The sequence below is a fragment of the Scatophagus argus genome, chromosome 6 (assembly GCF_020382885.2).
Source record: "Scatophagus argus isolate fScaArg1 chromosome 6, fScaArg1.pri, whole genome shotgun sequence".
In the NCBI taxonomy this organism is placed as follows: Eukaryota; Metazoa; Chordata; class Actinopteri; family Scatophagidae; genus Scatophagus; species Scatophagus argus.
This window is the reverse complement of record NC_058498.1, coordinates 5,603,263-5,623,270: the sequence shown is the minus strand read 5'-3', so window position 1 is coordinate 5,623,270 and position 20,008 is coordinate 5,603,263. Positions and strand designations below refer to the sequence as shown.

The window sequence follows — 20,008 nt, the reverse complement described above, 5'->3', positions numbered from 1 at the left end:
TTTAATTGGCTGTATTATTGTTTGCAATAGACATCTCCATCACGGGGAGAAGTTAACAAGTCATCGACCCGTAGCTTGCTAATAACTATTAATTAGCCTAGAAAACCACACAGTCACAGTGAAGGACAATGAGGAGGAATCACTTCTAAATACAAATAGGTGATTCCATTACATTCGTTCCATTTGTTGGAAAAATGCTCCTTATCAGAAGAAAAGAAAGTAAGATGCTTGGGTAAAAGGTGATTGTCCTCAACAATCAGTAGTGAGTGCTGTACGTGCCAAAGTCATTTACAGTGAGCACAGAAGTTTCTGGGGATGCGTGGTTGTCATCTACACCTGTCACCTTTTCTGTGGAGATTTCTCTGTCTCTGTGTTTCATGGATGTAGCTTGGTAGCAAGTTAGCAACACTATTTAGACAAAAGTATCCAGACACACCTCTTTATGGGGCTGTTTTTCAGGGGCTCAGCCACTTACTTCCAGTGAAGGGAAATCTTAATGCTTCAGCATACCAAGACATTTTGGACAATGCTATGCTTCCAACTTTGTGGCTCCTTTCTATTCCAGCATGGCTGAGCCCCAGCGCACAAAGGAAGGTCCATAGAGACATGATTGGATGAGTTTGAACTTGTCTGGCCCACAAAGAGTCCTGACCTCAACCCCATCCAACACGTTTGGGATGTACTGGAACGGAGATTGTGAGCCAGGTCTTTTCATACAGCATCACTGCCTGACCTCACAAATGCTTTACTGCATGAACGGGGAAAAATTCATTCTTAAAACTGCCCACTAAGCTCATACTAGTAAAAGCTGGGGGAAACAATCACCAAACCTGCGTAGATTGCTGATTGAAATTGGAAATGTGGGCATCAATTGAAATACCCAATTGAAGTACCCAGTCGAAGTGAATGGAGAAATAGGCTACAGTACTTGTCTTATCATTCAATACAAAATTTTCAGCATAAAAGCACTAAGCTGATGGTATCCTTTTATGGTTTGGGTGTATAAAATACACAGTTTTTAAAGGATAAGAAGGAGTCAAACACAGCCAACTCAAATAGATTTAACTGCATAAATTTACTTGTTGCTGGCCATTTCAAATGCATGTGTGTGTTCATTGTTGGTTCCTAAGGCAAGTTCATCGTGACAAACTAGTTAACCCTGTCCTTAAATGTATCACAGAGTTTGTGTGGAAGAACGTGTATTTGCGTGTGTGTGTATGCAGATGAGTAATGGTGGTGATTATCGAGGCAGTGAAATTAGACGGAGCATATGGCTCAGCTGAGATGACAGAAGGGCCCCTCCCACTACCTGCCAGCCATCCGGGTGACACACACACATACACACACGCACAGGATCCGAGTAATGATATACCTACAGTGTGTGTAATTGTGTGTTCACATACTGCCATTGTGTGTGAAGGGCAAACAACTCCACCTTTTACTGAAAGACAGATGACACAGCCCTCCAGGTGTGACTGACACACACACACACACACACACACAGCCCCCAGGTGTGTATATCCCAGCTACCAGAAGGTGCGACAGGTTGAAACAGACAAGATGGATGGATACACAAGAAACAAAGTGACAGACTGGGTAAAAAATGACGTATCAGCGTTATCCAAACCACTCAAGTCATTCATTGTTTCATAAAAACTTCCTTGTCAGTCACTTCTGACACGTGTGTGTATACCTGTATATTTTCCGATGATACAGGTCACACCAGAACATCTTGTTGGTGGACACGTCCACATCCAGGGCCACAGCGTTCTTCAGTGTGGGAACAACCTGCGCGTATTCACTCTTCAGCAGGTCAATGCGACGGATCTCATGGCGGTTGGTGAACATCAGGTACGGACTCTTTCCTGATGGACAGGTGCGAGACATTCATGTTAAATCATGTATGAGGATGTCTCTTGGAGAACATTTTCTGCAATTTATTTATTACTTGATATTGGAGAAATTGCACAGAGAGGCCACAATGCTCAGGAGGTGGGTGGAGACCCTTGACAGACATTAACCTACTACTCTAACCCCAAAAGAGTACATTTATCATCCTCAACCCGCTCTTAAGAGACACAGGCCCTTTGAACACTGTCAGTCATACGTGTGCTTGCGTCTTTGTGACAAGGAGTCATTTGCTGACCTTGACAATAATACATCAGCTGCAGCACACGTCCCAAACCTGTGTTTAAATGGTGGACCAGCATATCTGCATTTTTGCTAAAGTGCAATTCACACTTTTCCTAAGACAGACAAGGTCACATTGACTTTGTGCCGCTGCTGCTCACTAGCAGAACAGTTCGATGTAATTATGTTCTGTTGTGTGTTGCCATGTCAACAAGAGCTGAAAATCTGCTGCTGATAAAGTAAGAGATGTTGATGATCAAGCAACATGACATGTAAAAACTGGATGATTATCCTATTAATCTGAAATCCTGTTCTGCCAGCTAATCAACGACAACTTTACATCTATTTTACGCTGGTTCTATATGTATGTATTTCTATTTATGTGTATTTCCCTAATGTTTTTGTCAGCTTTGGCTGTCATGAAGTTGCAGCAGAATGATCACAGTAGTTTTGTTTGTACTAGCAACAAATCAGTCAATGTGCCCCAGTCCTTTCTTTTTCCTATGACATTTTGACAGCAGTACTGTTAAAAACATACACATACGGGAGTCTACAAAGACACCGCGGGTGGTGCTGAGTCGTTCATTCTTATTCCCGAGAGGTGAAAATAATATAAGAGGTCTTGTTTTGCATTTGTACCATTCAAGACCTCATAGCATGCATTTTTGATGACGTGAGCATAAATAAATCATCAGAATAAACCATTTAAAAGAAAAAATATATTCTGTACAGACACACACACACAAAGGCACACTTATGCTCTGCAGAAAACACATACATGTCTGTGAAGTGGTATAAAAAGGACACGTCCATTTAGAGAGTACTGTCTTTGAATATGGACTCATGAGTGTGTGTCCTGCTGCTGGGAGAAGCAATGAAACACATGTGCCAGGTGGATAAAGTAGCTCAAAAACTGGACATGACATACTGTTCTATTTTTAGTGCAACACCATGTCAAAATTGTGTTTGGGTTGTCTTCCTCAGGTGTGTGATGTTCACTGGCACATTAGTTACCGGGGGCACATTTTGTAGCAGGCTGAAGGTGAGCATGACTCAAGCATTTGAATGATTCCCAAGCAGTTGACAAGGTGAACTTTACCTTTACTACACACAGACAAAAAATGCTGTTTGTGCACATGCCTGCATTGAGTATTTTCATCCTAACACACTCACAAATAATTTGAATTTATTGAAATTTACCTTACAATCTACAACGATCAGCCGCAATATTAAATCCACCTGCTTAATATTTCGTAGGTCCCCCTTGTGCTGCCAAAACAGCTCTGATGTGTTGGGGAAAGCACACAGGACCTCTGGGGGTATTTTGTGGTCACCGACATCGGACCGTCGGATCCTTTGGGTCCCGTGCATTGAGCGTGGGGCCTCCATGGATCCGGCTTATTCTGGGACATCCCACAGATTCTCGATCAGGTTGGGATCTGGGGTATCTGCAGGCCGGGGTTGTGTTGTGCTGTTTTCAAAATGTGAGGGGGGATAATTATGTCTGCAATGTTCAGGTTGTTGGTGTGTGTTAAAGAACATCCACATGATTGCCGGAACCCAAGGTTTCCCTGCAGAACACTGCATGGTAAACAGATGACTAATGTTATTTGCTTCACCTGTCAGTGTGTTAATGTTGTCATCACACTGCGCTCCAGTAATTTCCCTTTTAGTCTTTATTTTTTTTCCTCAGTACTGATTTTCCCTGAATTTCTGTCTGTCCCTCTCTATCGTTTGTTCACTTTTGCACAAATATCCCCTCAACTCATTCTTTTCTTTCCTTTTCTTTCCTTCATCCTCATTTCTCTCTTCTACCTGTCATGTTACTCTTCTATCCACTGTCCAGTAAAGCAGAAATACCACGCAAAGAGACAAAGCTGGGCAACAGTCACACTTACTGATGCTCGCACACACACACTCACACACAAAAACTCATACTTTCACACAGAGTCAACCATCTCTCAATCGCATTCCTCAGCCCTGGTTTAATACGGGCTACTGCACAGGGAGAAAATATTACATCTCTACTACTGTTTGGATCCAATCATTTTCCCCTGACTACTAGGTTTGTAACCATCAATTTCACCTGCTGAGAGAGAGACAGACAGAGAAAGGGAGGGAGAGAGAGAGAGAGAGAGAGAGAAAGGGATAAAGTAGAAAAGAGACAGGCACAAGCAAATGTGATGGATGCAGGTACAGTCATGGAGAGATGAAGAGTAAGAGGATGTAATTATGGGAGGAAGCAAGAAGGAAAAGACATCAACCGTTCAAGTGACGGGAGGTGGAAGAAAGTCACATGGGCAGAGAGTGAAAGAGTGAGAGAGAAAAGTGTGAAAGACCGGATGAGAAAAAGAGGAGTAAGAACATTTTGAGGCATGTCTAAAAAGGACAGAGACAGATCTAACTTATCTTCCATCAATCCACTCACTTTTTCAAGACAACATCTCTTATCCCTCATCACTGTTTTCGCAGGAAAATGTCCTCCTCAAGGCAAAGAAAAGCTGAGTCACTGTTTTCTTCAGGCTATGGCACTATAGATGTCATCAAAAAGTGCAATATCATCTCTCCTCAATGGATTCCTGCAGAGCAACAACCGAATTTCTTAACAAGAATAGAGTCCCCTAGATATATTTTAATCTGCGCTGCCAGTTTGGGGCTGTTCTTCCCCGTTAGCCAATTAAGATAATGCAGTGAAAAGATAAATACGAACAGGGGAAATGCTGTCAGGGACTGCAGGAGCATTGATTTGATTCACACCAAAGCACAATGTTTATGTTGGGGAGATATGCAAAGTAAAATGTCCAACATATAGACAGACAGAAAGGTCAGACATAAAGGTATGAAATTCTGCAGGATGGCAGGGATGTATTGCTTCAGCCAGTGTGAATGCAGCCACACTGTATGAGGTTATTAGGATGATGTTATGTCTGCTCGTACACACATAGATCAGCCGCGCTTATTAAGACCACGGTATATCATGATGAAAAGATGCTGCAGCAGAAAGAACAGAAACAAACTTTCTGTCAACAGTTTGTGTCAAATGTCATAAAGTCATCCAACTTGCAGTCCTCCCGACAAAGCAAGCTATGTAAACCCTCATTATTTCAGTGCTGAAAATCCAGAGTTTCTATGAGAAATTGCTACATTTTCTTCTAATCAAAGAGGAAAGTTGACCATGACCATGTACAGAGCTTGATAGGTCATTGAAAAAAAGGAAAGACAGGAAGTAGATGAGAAATATCTGTGTGTAAACAGAATGAAATGTTATGTGGAGTCCATAAAAAGACTAAGACTGCAGAAAAAAGTTCTGAGATGAGGTTTGACAGTGTTCCACAACATGTTTGGGTCCCATGGCAAAATCTTCTGACAATGGGGAAAATCTGACCACTGCTTTAAACCCATTTTGAAAAGTGTGTGCTCAAACTGTCAAGTGTGGCACAAACTGCTCTTGGCACTGTGGTTAAGCCTGCAGTACACTGAAGGAGTGAGAGAGAACAAGGAACAAGAGAAAATAAATAAATAAAATAAATATATATAAAAATAATCAGAAAAGCAAGACTTTGGTCCACAGGCGATTTGTAAGTTTCCTCTGCGTTGTTGTGACAGTGTGTCCTGCCTTTGTTAAACAGCTTGCGTGTGCACCTGTAATGTATTCCATGCTGTCGGATCTTTCTCTTCTTATCCTCACTCCTGTATTTTATTTGACTGTCATACAGGGTACAGTTGTCAACTCTCATTAAAGACCAAAACCACTGTTGCTGTATTTTGCAGGGTGGTAGTTCCTACAACTACTACAAGGCTAACAGCTGCAGGGTTTGCTTTGTATTCCTCCGTTTTGTTGCTCGTGAAAGTTTGTTAGTAGAGCCAGTGAGGGTTCATTGTTTTGAGTGACACTTCAAATCTGCAGTGTAATGATAATGTGTTTCTTAGCATCTCTAAATATTGTTCATTATTAACATAAGTCAACGATGAACAAAAGCACAATGTGGAATTGAAGCCATTTAAGTTTTAGTTGCATGATTAAAATCTTTCATTTTCAGCTCTGAGTGACATATGATATATGACTTAACTGGTCAAAAAATTCTTCAGGCTCTGCTGTGCATTCTGGCTTTTACTCTCATACCTCATACATAAAGGTGACCTCGACACTTCTGCTCTCACACTCTCTCTCACCCAAGTTGGTGATTCAGTAAGTGGCATCACACCAGTAAAGGCGTAAACACAAAAACAATAAATACGATTAGTATGGAGCAAGACTTTCTTCAGTGGCCTCAAGCTGATACCAAAAATGCACACAAAAACCAGCTTAAAAAAGTATTATGACATTACACATTATGACTCCCAGGATTTCATTTAATTAACATTGCCATGATACCGGTTACATGTTACTCTGATATTATATCTGCAGAGCCTGAAACCGCATGCTAGGATTAGAATGAAATGCACTCGCAAGGAGCAGCGCTAGTTGCTCAGCTCAGTAAGTGACTCTTCTTCTTCTTCCTCTTCACAGTTATCTTCATGGGCTCACCTTGCACTAACAACAACCAGTACAAATAAGAAAAGCAGGAAGGGAAAGCTATGTATGACAGCTTGAGGGTGACATTGTGCTTTTCTGTGTGCCTCTGGGACACACACACAAATATCAGCCTCGTATTTTGCAGCCTGAACTTCAATATGTGCAAATGATATTGGCACGTGTCATATCTCATCACAGAACGTGACGCTCCTCCAGGCCAGTCGGTCGCGGGGGAATTCTGTCTGTGTACGAACTTTGACGTGACGCCTCGAAATGACTACTCTGCATTTGTGTGACCGGAATTCAAAGCGTGTATGCGTGCCAATGCCTGTGGTCATTCATGTGTGCGACTGGGTTGTACATATATGTGAGTCTAGGAATGAGGCAACTGCAGTTTCATTAAGTCCACATTAAGTCAGCTTCACGAAGCAGACGTCTCTGCTTTTATAGTCTCATTCCTGTTTGCGCTGCTGACTAAATAAACCCCAGCATAAACAATAATCCAGTCACATTCTCTATCTCATCCTTTTTCTGTCTCCTTTCACACGCTATAACATGTGCCACACACAATCAACAGTGCGGATGCATCTCTGCATTACTTCAATGAGCAGAGGAATATTCGTACAGTGCGTCCATGTTTTTTCTTCATATCTTCTTCTCTGCTGTCCATCCTCTACTCTAATAACTGTCTTGGCCTGACAAGGACTGTTTGCTCTGCCTAACGGCAATAAAGATTCACACAGAGAGACATGAAGCAATCAATGGTGGTTTTTATGCCACTTAGCTCGAGACTGAGGGCCTGTTTTCTGCTTTACGCTCTCTCATTACCAGACCAGTTCACCCTATAATGACTCAACCTAAGACCGATGGCAGTAATCACTAATAACACTCTTTTCTCTCCTTTTCCAAACAAAAAAAAGTTCATTTGCCGTGTAACTCAATCAGTTAAGGGTTCAATTCCCAATTGAAGTAAAGGAGTAGTTGCAAGGCACTGAAACTGTGAGAGCAAGAGACAATCCGTCCTGTAGATAAAGCACTGATAATGCCCTGATTATGGTTTCTAATAATCTCCAGGTCTGCAGGCATCCCTCTATTCTTCTAAATAGAAAAGATACACTCTTCTGTATTTCCAACAGAGCTTAAGTTCTGTTTTCAGCACTGTTAGATGTAAAAAATATATATATATATACATATCAACTCTTATCATAACATCAGTACACATCAGAAGCTCTAGTTTGTCAGCGGTAGCAGGAAACGTTATCAGCAGGTGTTTAAATGGTTGTTGACAGACAGCGTCATTATCGGTAAAGCCAGCTGTAACTGACTACGAATGTGGGGGGCTGATTAAAAACACTCCGAATTCATACGGAGCCTTTCAAAAGGCAGTTCTGGATGAAGCTAACAAGCTACAATTTCATCTTCACTTCAGGATTTAGGCAGGCCATTTTTCAATACCAACCTTGCTTGGTGAAGCTTTGAGGACAAGGTTTTATATTCATTCATACCACTGCTTGGAGTGTTTACCCAGGCCAACGAGGGCTACAGACCCTGCCTGTGTGCTGCAGTGAGAGGGCAGGCCCCCCTCCCCACACAGCATCTTTCCCCTGACACTCCAGGGACAGCAGAGGCAGCTGGCTGCAAACTTTTCATCAGTGAGGACTGCAGAAAAATGTGGCAAATATTTATCTTTGCACAGATTGGCGTGCAAGGCCTGCATACAAAGCAAACCTGTGAGTCCCACAGTGTGAGAACAGTGCAGGATGCCACTTGGCAGCTAGGAGCCCTGAAATAGGAAGGTAATTGGTGGAGTTGGTCTCTGTGTGCGAGTCCTTTGAAATATGTGTGGCCAAGACTGTACTTTGGGTGTGTCTTTACCTGTACAAATGGGCGTGAAATAGGCGTGTGTGTGTGTGTGTGTGATAAATGACTCACCCACGGCTTTGCAGGTCTTAGAGGCAGGGTCCATCTCATAGCCTTCGTAGCATTCACACTTATAATCTCCTTTGTAGTTGATGCAGATCTGACTGCAAGCATCGGGGTTCTCACATTCGTCTATGTCTGCAGAGAGAGACGTGTCACAAAGGCACAAAGATCAAAACAAAGCCTACAGAGACGAAGAGTAAGAAATGAGACAGATACATGCTCACTCAAAAGGACACTCTGATTATTCAACTGGATTATATTTGTCTGGCCAAAAGCTTCAACACACAGGATTGGATCTTGGATTGGAGAAATGTGAAGGCTAAAGTTTGTCAAGTAATTATAGAACCCCAGTTAAATTGCATTTACACAGATCAGTACTTGTTGCTTTTAAGAAATAGTTTTTACCATTTCTCTTTTAGGTCATGTGTCTCGTTGGGTTTGATTATTCTTTAAATGAATGAATATTTTGTCTGTACAATATTTCAACCTGTCCACTGCACAGACATATCGTCCTTACTAGTTTGGGTGTCCTTGCCAGCACAACAGAGAGACTCAGTCAATGCATTTAAATCAAATCAAGACAAACTGCTTCCTTTTGTACAAAGTATCTTGTCAATTTAAGTTGTTTAGGAGATGAAATTTCACATTCTATGTATAATTTATAAGGAGATGTAACATGTAAACAAGTTTGTTTCAGGGTAGTAGGAAGAAGATTTGTTTTTACAGCCGTTTGCTTCATGTCACATTTATTAAAAAACAAGCACATTTACCAATACTGGATGTCAAAATGTTCCTTCTACCAGAACCTTTGCCAAAAGTTTGGTTTCGTGCTGCTATGAAACACTCATGGAGACCTCATGCCCTCTCACAGAGCAAAATAAAGCAGAGCAGGGCAGAAAACAAACAGACTGCAGCAGCCCAACATGGCCAAGGTGTGATTGTACATTAGCCACAGTCTGCTGTCTTAAAGTAATTCTGCAGCACAACTTCTCTTTTGCTGTACCTCCACAAGTCTTTTTGTCAAGGAGTTTGTATCCAGTGGGACAGTCACACTCATAACCAATTCTCCGGTCCCTGCAGATGTGGGAGCAGCCACCATTGTTGTCCGCACACTCATTCAGGCCTGCAGAGAGATGGGTGGTGGAGAGGAAGGACAGAGAAGACGGAGGGGAGGGAGGTAAAGAGGAGTTGAATATTGGTGAAATAACTCCAGCAGGCTTATGGACAGGAACAATTCAGCCTGGATACCCAAAGAAAAAGTTGGACAGAAAGACAAAACACCCAAAGTTTGTGCATAGTATTAATCAAATTTATGACTTAGTCCTGTCAAGTGTGTCTGCGTAAACATCAAATTTCCATTAAAAAAGACACTGAGCACAAAAGGGGGAGGAAAAATGACACATATGTGTGTGAGCCAGTTCATGTGTGTGTGTGTGTGTGTGTGTGTGTGTTCATGGTCCAGAGGCAAGAGTCTTAGCCAAACACACCTGGAAACAATCCATTCTCCAACAGGGAGCTTGGCCACATCAACCAGGTGCCACTTCACTATGATGCCTATTGTTACACATGCTGTCCTTCATCCTCTCATGTCATTCCCTCCGTTTTCTTCTTGTTTTTATCTTTTTTAGCAGAACAGATTAGACTTCCTCCCTGTCCCTTCCATTTTGTATCAGTTTCAGCACCTCCATTTATTCCTTTGTCTTTCAACTACCCTCTAGGGAGATGAGAGAGATCCCTGCATAAAGCTAAAGCTACTTCATTACCGGTTTACATTAAAGATTTAAGCTTCAAGGCTACAGGTTCTGCTGTGAGACAGTGAGACAGAGAGAGAGAGAGAGAGAGAGAGAGAGAGAGAGAGAGAGAGAGAGAGAGAGAGAGAGAGAGAGAGCGAGAGGAAGAGAGAGAGAGAGAGAGAGAGAGAAACATCCAGAGCAGAATTTGAGACAGACTGACAGAGAGAAAAAAGGAAGTACAGACTTTGAAAGACTAGCAAGACATTTAATGAAAATTAAGGTTGTAATTCTTAGTCTAGACTATCAGATAATGACAAAACAGCTCAGTGTCACCATGATATTAATGTAAATGTGAAAACCTAATTAATTTTATCTAACACATCAGTTACAGTATATACCAAAGGCCAAATGCATGTGGACAGTCTTGTAAAGTGTAAATGAAATTTTACACAATTTAGACTATTCTACCTTTGTGGAAACCCCAGTGCACAGAGTGAGGTCCATAAAGAAAAGGTTTTCAGAGTTTGTTGTGGAAAACAGCCCTGCACAGAGCACTGAACTTAACTCCAACCAACATTCATGGGATGAACTGGAGCGTCGATTTTGAGCCTGGTCTTGTCGCCCAACATCAGTGTCAGACCTCACTATGGCTCTGGTGGCTGAATAGGAGCAAGTCCCTGTGGCAAAGCTCCAAATCTTGTGAAAAGCCTTCCCAGAAGGGCAGAGGTGGTTAACGTGTTAACAAGGCTTTGGGGATGAACAAATGACATGTGGATGTAATGTTCAGATGTCCACATACTTTTGGCCATACAGTGTAATCTGAGGTAACCCTGAGGTGTTTCTGACACTAGTAAAGTCATGAAGCAGTTTCTTTCTAATAAGTGGGTCCCTGCTTGTTTTCAGATCCTGCCTTTGCATTCAGTTTATTTCACTGACCGATACCAGCCAGTAGTGATAATGCACCAAGAATTGTAAAGAAGACTGCAAGTAAGCATAGATCTTAAAAATTGGGCAATTTGCAAAGGGCTTTTTGAGTTACAAATTCATTCAAAACATTTGTTAGACCTCGGCGATATACATAATGTGTGTCGGGAAGTGAAATTGAATGTAAATGTAATTTGTTTTTGAAATCTTTTGTCTTGCATTGGCTTGGCCTTGGTTCAGGAAGTATCGCACTGTTAGAGTTGTAGATAACGGCAGCTGTCAGTTACAGCTGAAACAAAGTGGAGGTGCAGGTTTGCCGTGAGACATACTGAACATTGTATTTATCATTGATGATATGGTTTAAGGGCAATCTCATTACAGTGCATATCTAACTGCCACAAGGTCAGAGCTCGTGGAAAACGCTTACCTATCATTTTATACCCATGTGACTGAGACTGACTCTGTTTCAAAGACGGTCCAGGAAGTGGGCTTTCCTTCAGTGATATGCAAGACTTCTGCTTATACATGTACTTGGGTACAATTATACTAATACAACACAAGCTGCGGTACTTCAATTGTAGTCACATGAGCAAGAGTTACTTGACAAGAGTCTTTCTCTCAGCTGCCTCAACTGCAGCTGGACTGCATTGCTTGTGATGTGAGAGCCATGACTGAAGTTCGCTAAGTCGTAATTATCTATGGTGTGAGGATAATATGTGTGGTTCCTCATGGGTAATGTAGTCAGGTCACGTTTTCCTGGCTAAGATCGCACTGGAGGGCAGAGTCGCTTGGCTCTTTGATCGTTACAAGCAGTTGAGAAATGTCCTGGTTCACCCTTCCTTGATCAAATGAAGCTCCATTTACTGAGAGAAGTGACCACCCACATTAGAATCAGTTGATGATTCCTGCATATGCATGAGTGCATCACTGCTATTACACTAGCACGTTATGTACATCCCTGTATGCCCGAGGTGGTAAAGAGCCCTAATGAGTATCTGGGTATGTGGGCGTTTTGGTGTGTGAAGAGAAATGATCTCACCGCACTCCTTCATGGGTTCATCAGACCAGTCCTTGCAGTCTTTCACATTGTCACACACCTTGCTGCTGTCGATACACTCCCCGTTCTTACAGCGGAACCTTCTTGGCCCGTCGCACTTTGTAACTGTGGTGAAGACAGCACAATATACAGTTAGTTATCAGGTTGTTACTTGCTGAACTACGTCCCTTTTCAGCTAGAAACATACAGTGTTCAGGGATTTAAGTGCAACTGGATGTCTTAAGCAAACCCAGCACAGCTGAACCAAGTAATTAGTCTGCATCCCACTCAATCCCACCATGATGCAAAATTGCTAATACATCATAACTTGTAGCATCCAGACGGAGCTAAGTTGTTCATTTTAGTGCATAAAAGGATTTTGACAGGCATAGTAAATGAGTTGATAGTGTTGCATGCAATACTGTAAAAGTTGGTTGTAGTTTGTACATATTAGACAGGGCTTAATAAACAGAGTTACCTTGTGCTACACATGGACATTGAGAATTTAATTTCTGGAGCTTTTTGAGGACAATACACAGAGAAGGCCGAGAAGCACAAAGGTGAGAATTTTTCTTTTCTAGATTTGCAAATATTTCTTGTGATGTGACCTTTTCTCAGCAAGGATTGGAAATAACTGCAAGCTCTCACAAATATTTGACCAAATGGCAGCATCTTTTCTGATTTCAACCTCACATATTTTGAGGCTGTAAAAGCTTTTCACAAGATGAAGAACATTCATGAATTAAGTGTCACCGAGACTCTTTCATGTCAGCAACTGTTTGTGAGTTGCGGTACAGTATGCATGTACACATGTACTGTACTGTGTCCTTTGTGGAAAATATGAAGAGTAAAAAAAAAAATCAATTTCAGATTCAAAGCTACACTACATTGCCTTCCAGATGAATTGTTCTGCCAGACAGAGCGTCTGACGATGACCTTGAGCTTTTCCATACATCACAATAAATATAACCTGGTGGCTGAGTAAAAATATCTCTGCAGCTTGTTTGTGTCAAAGAAGATTTAAGACTGCTGAGATTCCTTAAATATTTTGACACTGTGGCCTGCTACAGTCCCATTGCCTTTTTGCCTTTGCTGCTTTAGAAGTGCAAAATTAACTTCTTTAAACAGTCTCTCAACGGGCTGATTCCACCAGTGCAGCCAACTGCAGCCATCTGTGCTACTTTGTAGAACGTCCCCCGTGAATCTCGTTAGCTGCATTAAACTTGTAATTGGATGGAATTTTAGGGTGAATCAAATACGACAAAGGACTAAAAAAATGCATGAAGCTGACGAATTGCAAACAGAAACTGCATTGCCATTTCCGTTAGCAGCAGAATATGGAATATGAATCTGACTGCTAGATTCAGGTGGGAAAAACCCATACATGCATTATCCAAATGGACATGACTAAGCTGTTTGCCTGTTATTTGGCTCGTACTCATCTGATGCTTACCGTTGATGCAGCCAGCTTCATCGCTGTAGTCCGGACAGTCGTGAACTTTGTTGCACTGTTTGGTGCCGTGGATACAGGATCCATCACCACACTGGAACTCATCAGGGCGACATGTAAGCAGGGCTGGGGGGGGGAGGAACCACGCACACAATTTAGAATTAGCTGATCTGACATATTATTATTATTATTATCATAGCAAAAAACAGAAATGAACACGTAGAGAGAATTTTTTAAAAGTGTACATAGTCACTGGTGCAGAAATAAATACATTAAACGTTCAACCCATCATGTCTCTTCCACAACTGCATCTATGATGATGTGCGTGTGTGTTTTGCTTCTTTTATCAGACCAACTCGCAGTGCATTCCAATACAGCAGTAATCAGTCATACACAACTCTTACCTGCACAGAACGAGCCCAGGTGGAAATGAAAACCAAGCAGGTATTCATTCACTGTCTGAGGAAATCCCACATGCAGTGACCTATTGAGTATGTGTGTATGCGAGTGTGCGCCCGCATTTGTTTGTGCTCGCTCTCACAGCGGAGGGCAGGTTTATTTAACTCATTTGTCTTTTTAACTGGCTGTTTAATTATTCATGTGTTGTGTTTTTGACTGGCTCAGCCAAGGGATTGGAGGCAGACATGATCGATGGCTGTGGAGGCCACAAAAATGCATGGCACACACTCAGTGTATCGGGCAATATGGAGTAAAACACAGCCACACCAGTGAGAAAATATCCACAAATGTCCTGTAGCAGTAGCAGAAATCCTGTGTGCACATTTAGCTGACCACACAGGGAAGCTGACTCAGACCTCTAATGCTCAAACTAAAAATAAAGATAAACAGATATTAATGCAAAAATCAGCAAAGTGTGGAAGACATAATCCTTTGCCATCACAAAATGTGCTGATCCTTTCAGCTGAATGATTGGGATCTGAGCTCAGCTAATTATGATAAATCCCCAGGATGAATAGTAATAATAAGGGATTGCCATCTGCTGAAAAGTTGGCAGGTGGTAAAGGAGAGAACTATCTACAGATACAGTTTGACCATTTCTCATGTGCATTAACCTACTGTCACCGTTCTCACAGTGGCCTGTCTCAGCATGTCTGTGAAATAACGTAAGATTATTGAGACAGATGTTTCAAATAAGACAGGAGATAATAACCAGGGGACGGGTCTGCAGGAATGAGCAAAGCTTGGCAGAACAGGAGGGGGAGGAGAGCACAAACTGTAGATATAAAATGATCCCTCCATTTCTAATTTACATTGAGATGTTGCACCTCCCTGAGCTGAGCTCTGCAGCCTCATTTACATTACACAGACATCTAAAACTACTACATCTTGTTTGACACAAATCTTCAACCGCCCACTTTTAGTCACAATGTGATGAGCAAGCACGTAGACCCAATCAAATACATACAGCACACACATCCCCTGTCGTTTCCATGTGTAGACAAGACAAAACCCACTTCACGTGCTGCCAGTCTGTAAGAGGTCGTCGCTGTTGTTTATGCAGACCTGTCGTGTACATTTCATGCATGTCATTACTCCCAAACAGAAACCTTAATCATAAACCTGTAAAACTGACCCGGACATTTTAAATTTATCTGTTTTGGCGTACTATCTGGCCAACTGTTTGCAGAGTTTTAAAATACATGTAATTTGGAAGTGCGGCTAAAAAGCTAAGCTACTTGATTTGCTTAATATAGCTGAAACTAAAAGGTAATAATGCCAGAGGTAGTAGGTAAGAGCAAAAATCAGTTATTTCAAGAACACACTTAAATGTAATTCAACAATTTCACACAACAAAAGATAGAATACAGAATAAGAACAAAGAGTTAATAACCATGACAGCCCATTATATTTAAAATTAGCGGCTAACATATTTGAGTTCATTTCAGGTAGCAATAAAAATCTGGAAGAATTCACATGCATGCAAGAAAACATATCCCATCATGCAATGCAAAAAGGAAATGACCTGCTGGCCTCGTGACATTATGTCTGGAGAGATGGTAAAGCTTTGAATAGTATCATGATGCTGTAGCAGCTGTTTGTACTACAGTTTGTATGGTTATTCACTTTTAGAGTGATTATATCAGACTAGGGTGACTTTTATGTAATGTCCCAACCTTCTCTGATTGTATCTGCATGTGCATGAAAGTCTGTATGTCCGTGACTGTGTGTGTGAGTGCAGGTGCAGGTGTGGCCTCCCTGCATACACCTGTCTGTTGTCTTGTGGTGTATGTGGTGATATAGTAATTTTTACAGGATTGATGCCCTCCCAGGTGTGTGAACAAACACCTGTGTGCGTGCAGACATTTTTTAGCGTGTGTGTGTGTGTGTGTCTGAGCCTGTATCATGTCCTATGTGCGAGCCTACTGTCATCTCTCAGAGTGGTGCGTGGGTGTGTGAAGAGGAGACCAGATGGGGGTCTCGTTTGATGAAGGACCTTCACCTCCCACACATGCACGCATGAACACACACATGCGCGCACACACACCAGGCACATATGGTGAAACACACTCAGTGGTTCTCCTTCTGCTTCGACATGTCGCAAGGTTGCTTGGCAACCCACTCATGGATCATCGTGATAAAGTTACCATTGATCTTCTCTCAATCATTTCTAGTGGCACAACAAGATTTTTCATGTAATCTTTGTTCACAATACACAGCACGTCCCCCTTTGAAGAATGTTACATCAGCGGCAGTGAGCCTCCCACCAAGCCACTGTTCAACACAATGTGGATTATTGCTGGTATCCATTAATCGCCTTCATTAAAGTCTACAGCTGGTGTCAACTTTCTATAATTATCATGAAATAAAAAGAGCTGAAGAAAAAAAACAAGTGCTGTGTGTGGCCTTTGTGCCATAGCAAACATATATTTCATAAAAGAACTTTGACAAGGCAACTGGATGACATATTCCTTAATTACAGTGAAGCCTGCAGTGTAATTAACAGGCGAATCTGTGCAGTAAAGTCAACTCTAATCGGCTAGTCTAGACTGAAAATACAGTCATAAGTTGTTGCAGAATTACTACACTGGACTTGTTTGTTCAAGTAAATTATATGTCAGTGGAATGACTTATATGATTTTTATGGTACCGGAAAACTGCTAAATCATGCTGCAGCTGCGCAGAAAAATCTTCTTGGGAGGTTATGGTTAGGGTGTTCCGGGTTTCTAGATTACAACTTAAACTAAAGCAGCATCCGCATCCTTTAAAAGTCAGTTTATTTACACAGTTATTTACCCACTTATTTATCCACAAAACACAATAAATCCACAGCTAACTTACGACAGTTTGCCTCGTCCGATTTGTCCTTGCAGTCTGCGTCTCCGTCACACTTCCAGTTCATGTGGACACACTCTCCACTCCCACACTGGAACTCGCCCACTGGGCAGCGGGGTTTCTGGGGCTCCGTCCTCCGACTGCAGCGCTCCATGGATTCATCGGACTTGTCCTTGCAGTCCGGGTCGCCATCGCAACTCCACAGGGCGGGGATGCACTCGGAGTCATTGCAGCGGAACTCATGTTGGCCACAGGTGGGAGCCGAGCATTTATCCTCATCGCTGGCGTCCCCACAGTCGTCGTCGCCATCACAAACGAAGAGTGGTGCCACACATTTCCCATTACGGCACTGGAAATCTTTGGAGGGGCAAGCCTTGGCATCTACAGGGCAAACAGAACAGGTAGATTGGTTATATACGGATATAGTCCTATAAATCCAACCATTACCATTATAGAGAATCTTTTTAAATAGAGTGAATTGAAGAAGTTGTCATCTGTCAAGTAAAATATGCAGCAACTCGAACTTTTCTTGAAAGCAGACGTTAGCACATGTAGAGGTAGATGAGTAAATGTGAGTTGGGGGAGTAGGAATATATGCAGCAATGTGTCTCACTCTCCTTCTCTGGAGATGAACGGAAAGACAGCGTTGGTATTAAAATTTAGAGTTACTGAGCAAAGGGTTATTCCAGATCTTCCTCCTTTGCTCTTGGGCTTTTGGTGTCTGGTGAAAGTAACAGAACAAGTTCGATCTGAAGTCAAGTGGATGACTGAGCACAATGCTGAGGAGCAGTAGTTGTTAAAGTAAAAAGGGATAAAGAGCCAGAAAGAAGAACAGATAAACTCGTCTCATGGGAAAAGTAAATATGATGCGCTATTCAGTAAAAATAAACATGGACTCAACCGCAACCACACAATCTCAACCCTTAAATGAATAAATGCAACCAGTATTACACTGAAACACACAAGGCAAACGCAACGTTTTAGCATATTAAGCACAAGGTCGACAGCATATGTGCAGCAGCAGTCCAGTATGTGGGAACAGGTGTATTCTGAGTGGAGTACTGGCACAGCTGCAGGTGCGTGCCACAGCGCCGAACCCCCTCCACAAGCACGTGTGTGTGTGTGTGTGTGTGTGTGTGTGTGTGTGGAAGTGTTTGTACAGAAATACCTGTGGACCCTGTGCATGTTTATCTGTTATGACTGTTTTTTTTTATCATCTTTATTTCTTCACCTGCAGCATCCCAAGACTTTTGACAGATGAGACATTACCATAAAAACTAAAATGAATAATGTTTAACATTTTCTTTGATCTGTGAGGGTTTATGTATGTGTTGTTTATGTTTCACTGACGATATCTAATTCCAGCCAGGTTGGACAAATCAATTTGAATCACACTGTCTGCTAAAAAAATAAAAAATATTACACTTGTCCTTTGATGTGACTACTCTTCTCTCTGGGAGACCGACATAACAGCTTGACTCTCTCTCTCTCTTTTACCTTCCCACACAGTGCGCCAAAGGGACTCATTATGATAATAGGCTATTGGAGTTCCTGCTAGCTATTACTGCTAGCATGCTAATCATCCCCACTCAGTTCTAAGTAATTTAATTAACATAAGCACATAAACAACATCAGCAGCACCCCGACAGAAGCTTAGGTGGTTTGGGGGTCACATAAGGTGTTTGTACAAACAAATACTCGGGCAAAGTTATAAAGTGATTATTTTAATACTTTCTGTACAAACAGCAGGAGGTTTTTGCTTCTGAAAATTATACACATATTTTGCTTCATCCCAGAGAGTGATGCTGAGAGTGATACGTGTTGCTAGTTAGACTAAACACCATTGTTTTGTGTGTGCTTTCCTCACAGGACAAGTTTGATTAACCAGCTTTGTTGGCAATAAACGTCAAGGTCATCATAAGCAGTTTGTTGGATAAACAAAATGCTCTGAATAGCTTAAAGGAAGAGACAGGTTGCTTGCAGTTCATTGAATTTGTGTCTCGTGGATAACAAAACAAAACAAAACAAAACAAAAAAAAACTTAAGCTTGAGTTTGAAACTCACAGGAACACAGGCTGTATTGAACCCATTACTCCACAACATCCTACAAGAGTTACAAGAAGTGTGAGATGGCATCTGATTTTCTACTTTAGTTCTGTTCCCACCTTCCCCAGATCCGTTAACACTTCAGCTACTTCACTTTCTGTTGTACTTATAATAGAACACCACAACAGTATATACAGAGTCAGCCAAAATAATGTATACATACATCAGGAAAAGAAAAACATGCATAAATATTTAATTTGTATAAGTACTTCTACACATATAGATACCTCTTTCGAAGTTTGATCAAATAACGACACTGTAATGTGGTAAGTGACCCTTTTTTCCTGATGTGTGTATACAATATTGGGGTGAAAAACTGCTTTTCCAGTGCTGTGGAAACACTTGTAACCAAATCAGGTTTAACGCCATTTCTGAAGAAGTGATGAGTAAATCACTCAATATCTCCACAGATATGATGAGTAAATCGTGTTAAATTACTGTTAAAACTGAATTGTTGCGGAAGTGAAGTGTCTCCTAATACGACTAAGAATAAAGAAAACCCCCACGCTTCACGTTTCTGAGGGTGATGCTACATTACAACGCACCACTTCTGATTTTAGTCCTTTTCTTTCCTACCTGCATTTTCACTATACCACATAGACATATGTCTATAAGTATGATCTTCCTGTTTAGCCATAAAAGAATTTCCCCGTTCTCTTCAAATCAAACAGCCTGTAATGTAAAAAACATGGTGCAGAAGACATGAAGAAGGTCACATTTACCTTAGTAGCTTCAAAATAAATGATATGTTTTACTGGTAAAAGGCAATACTAAACATCTAAACATCGCCATCATATTCTTCCTATTTTTGCTGTTTTCCAGGGTGATTTTTTTTCAAGCTGCTCTTTGTTACTTCCATCCCTTGATCCTGTCACCTTGGCCACGTCAAAGCTGAC

General features: G+C 41.6%; 1 protein-coding gene across 4 annotated transcripts in view; it reads right to left on the bottom strand.

Moving 5' to 3' along the window:
• The window catches only part of lrp8 (low density lipoprotein receptor-related protein 8, apolipoprotein e receptor), a 154,964-nt gene that overhangs the window by 28,317 nt on the left and 106,639 nt on the right, over window positions 1-20,008 (bottom strand). For all 4 annotated transcript variants that reach the window (XM_046390966.1, XM_046390967.1, XM_046390968.1 and 1 more), the window contains exons 5-10: window positions 17,013-17,387; window positions 13,716-13,838; window positions 12,266-12,388; window positions 9,573-9,692; window positions 8,579-8,704; window positions 1,694-1,865 (exon numbers count right to left, since the gene is read on the bottom strand). In XM_046390966.1, coding sequence (XP_046246922.1) covers window positions 1,694-1,865; window positions 8,579-8,704; window positions 9,573-9,692; window positions 12,266-12,388; window positions 13,716-13,838; window positions 17,013-17,387 — 1,039 coding nt within the window. The remainder of the gene's footprint in view (window positions 1-1,693; window positions 1,866-8,578; window positions 8,705-9,572; window positions 9,693-12,265; window positions 12,389-13,715; window positions 13,839-17,012; window positions 17,388-20,008) is intronic.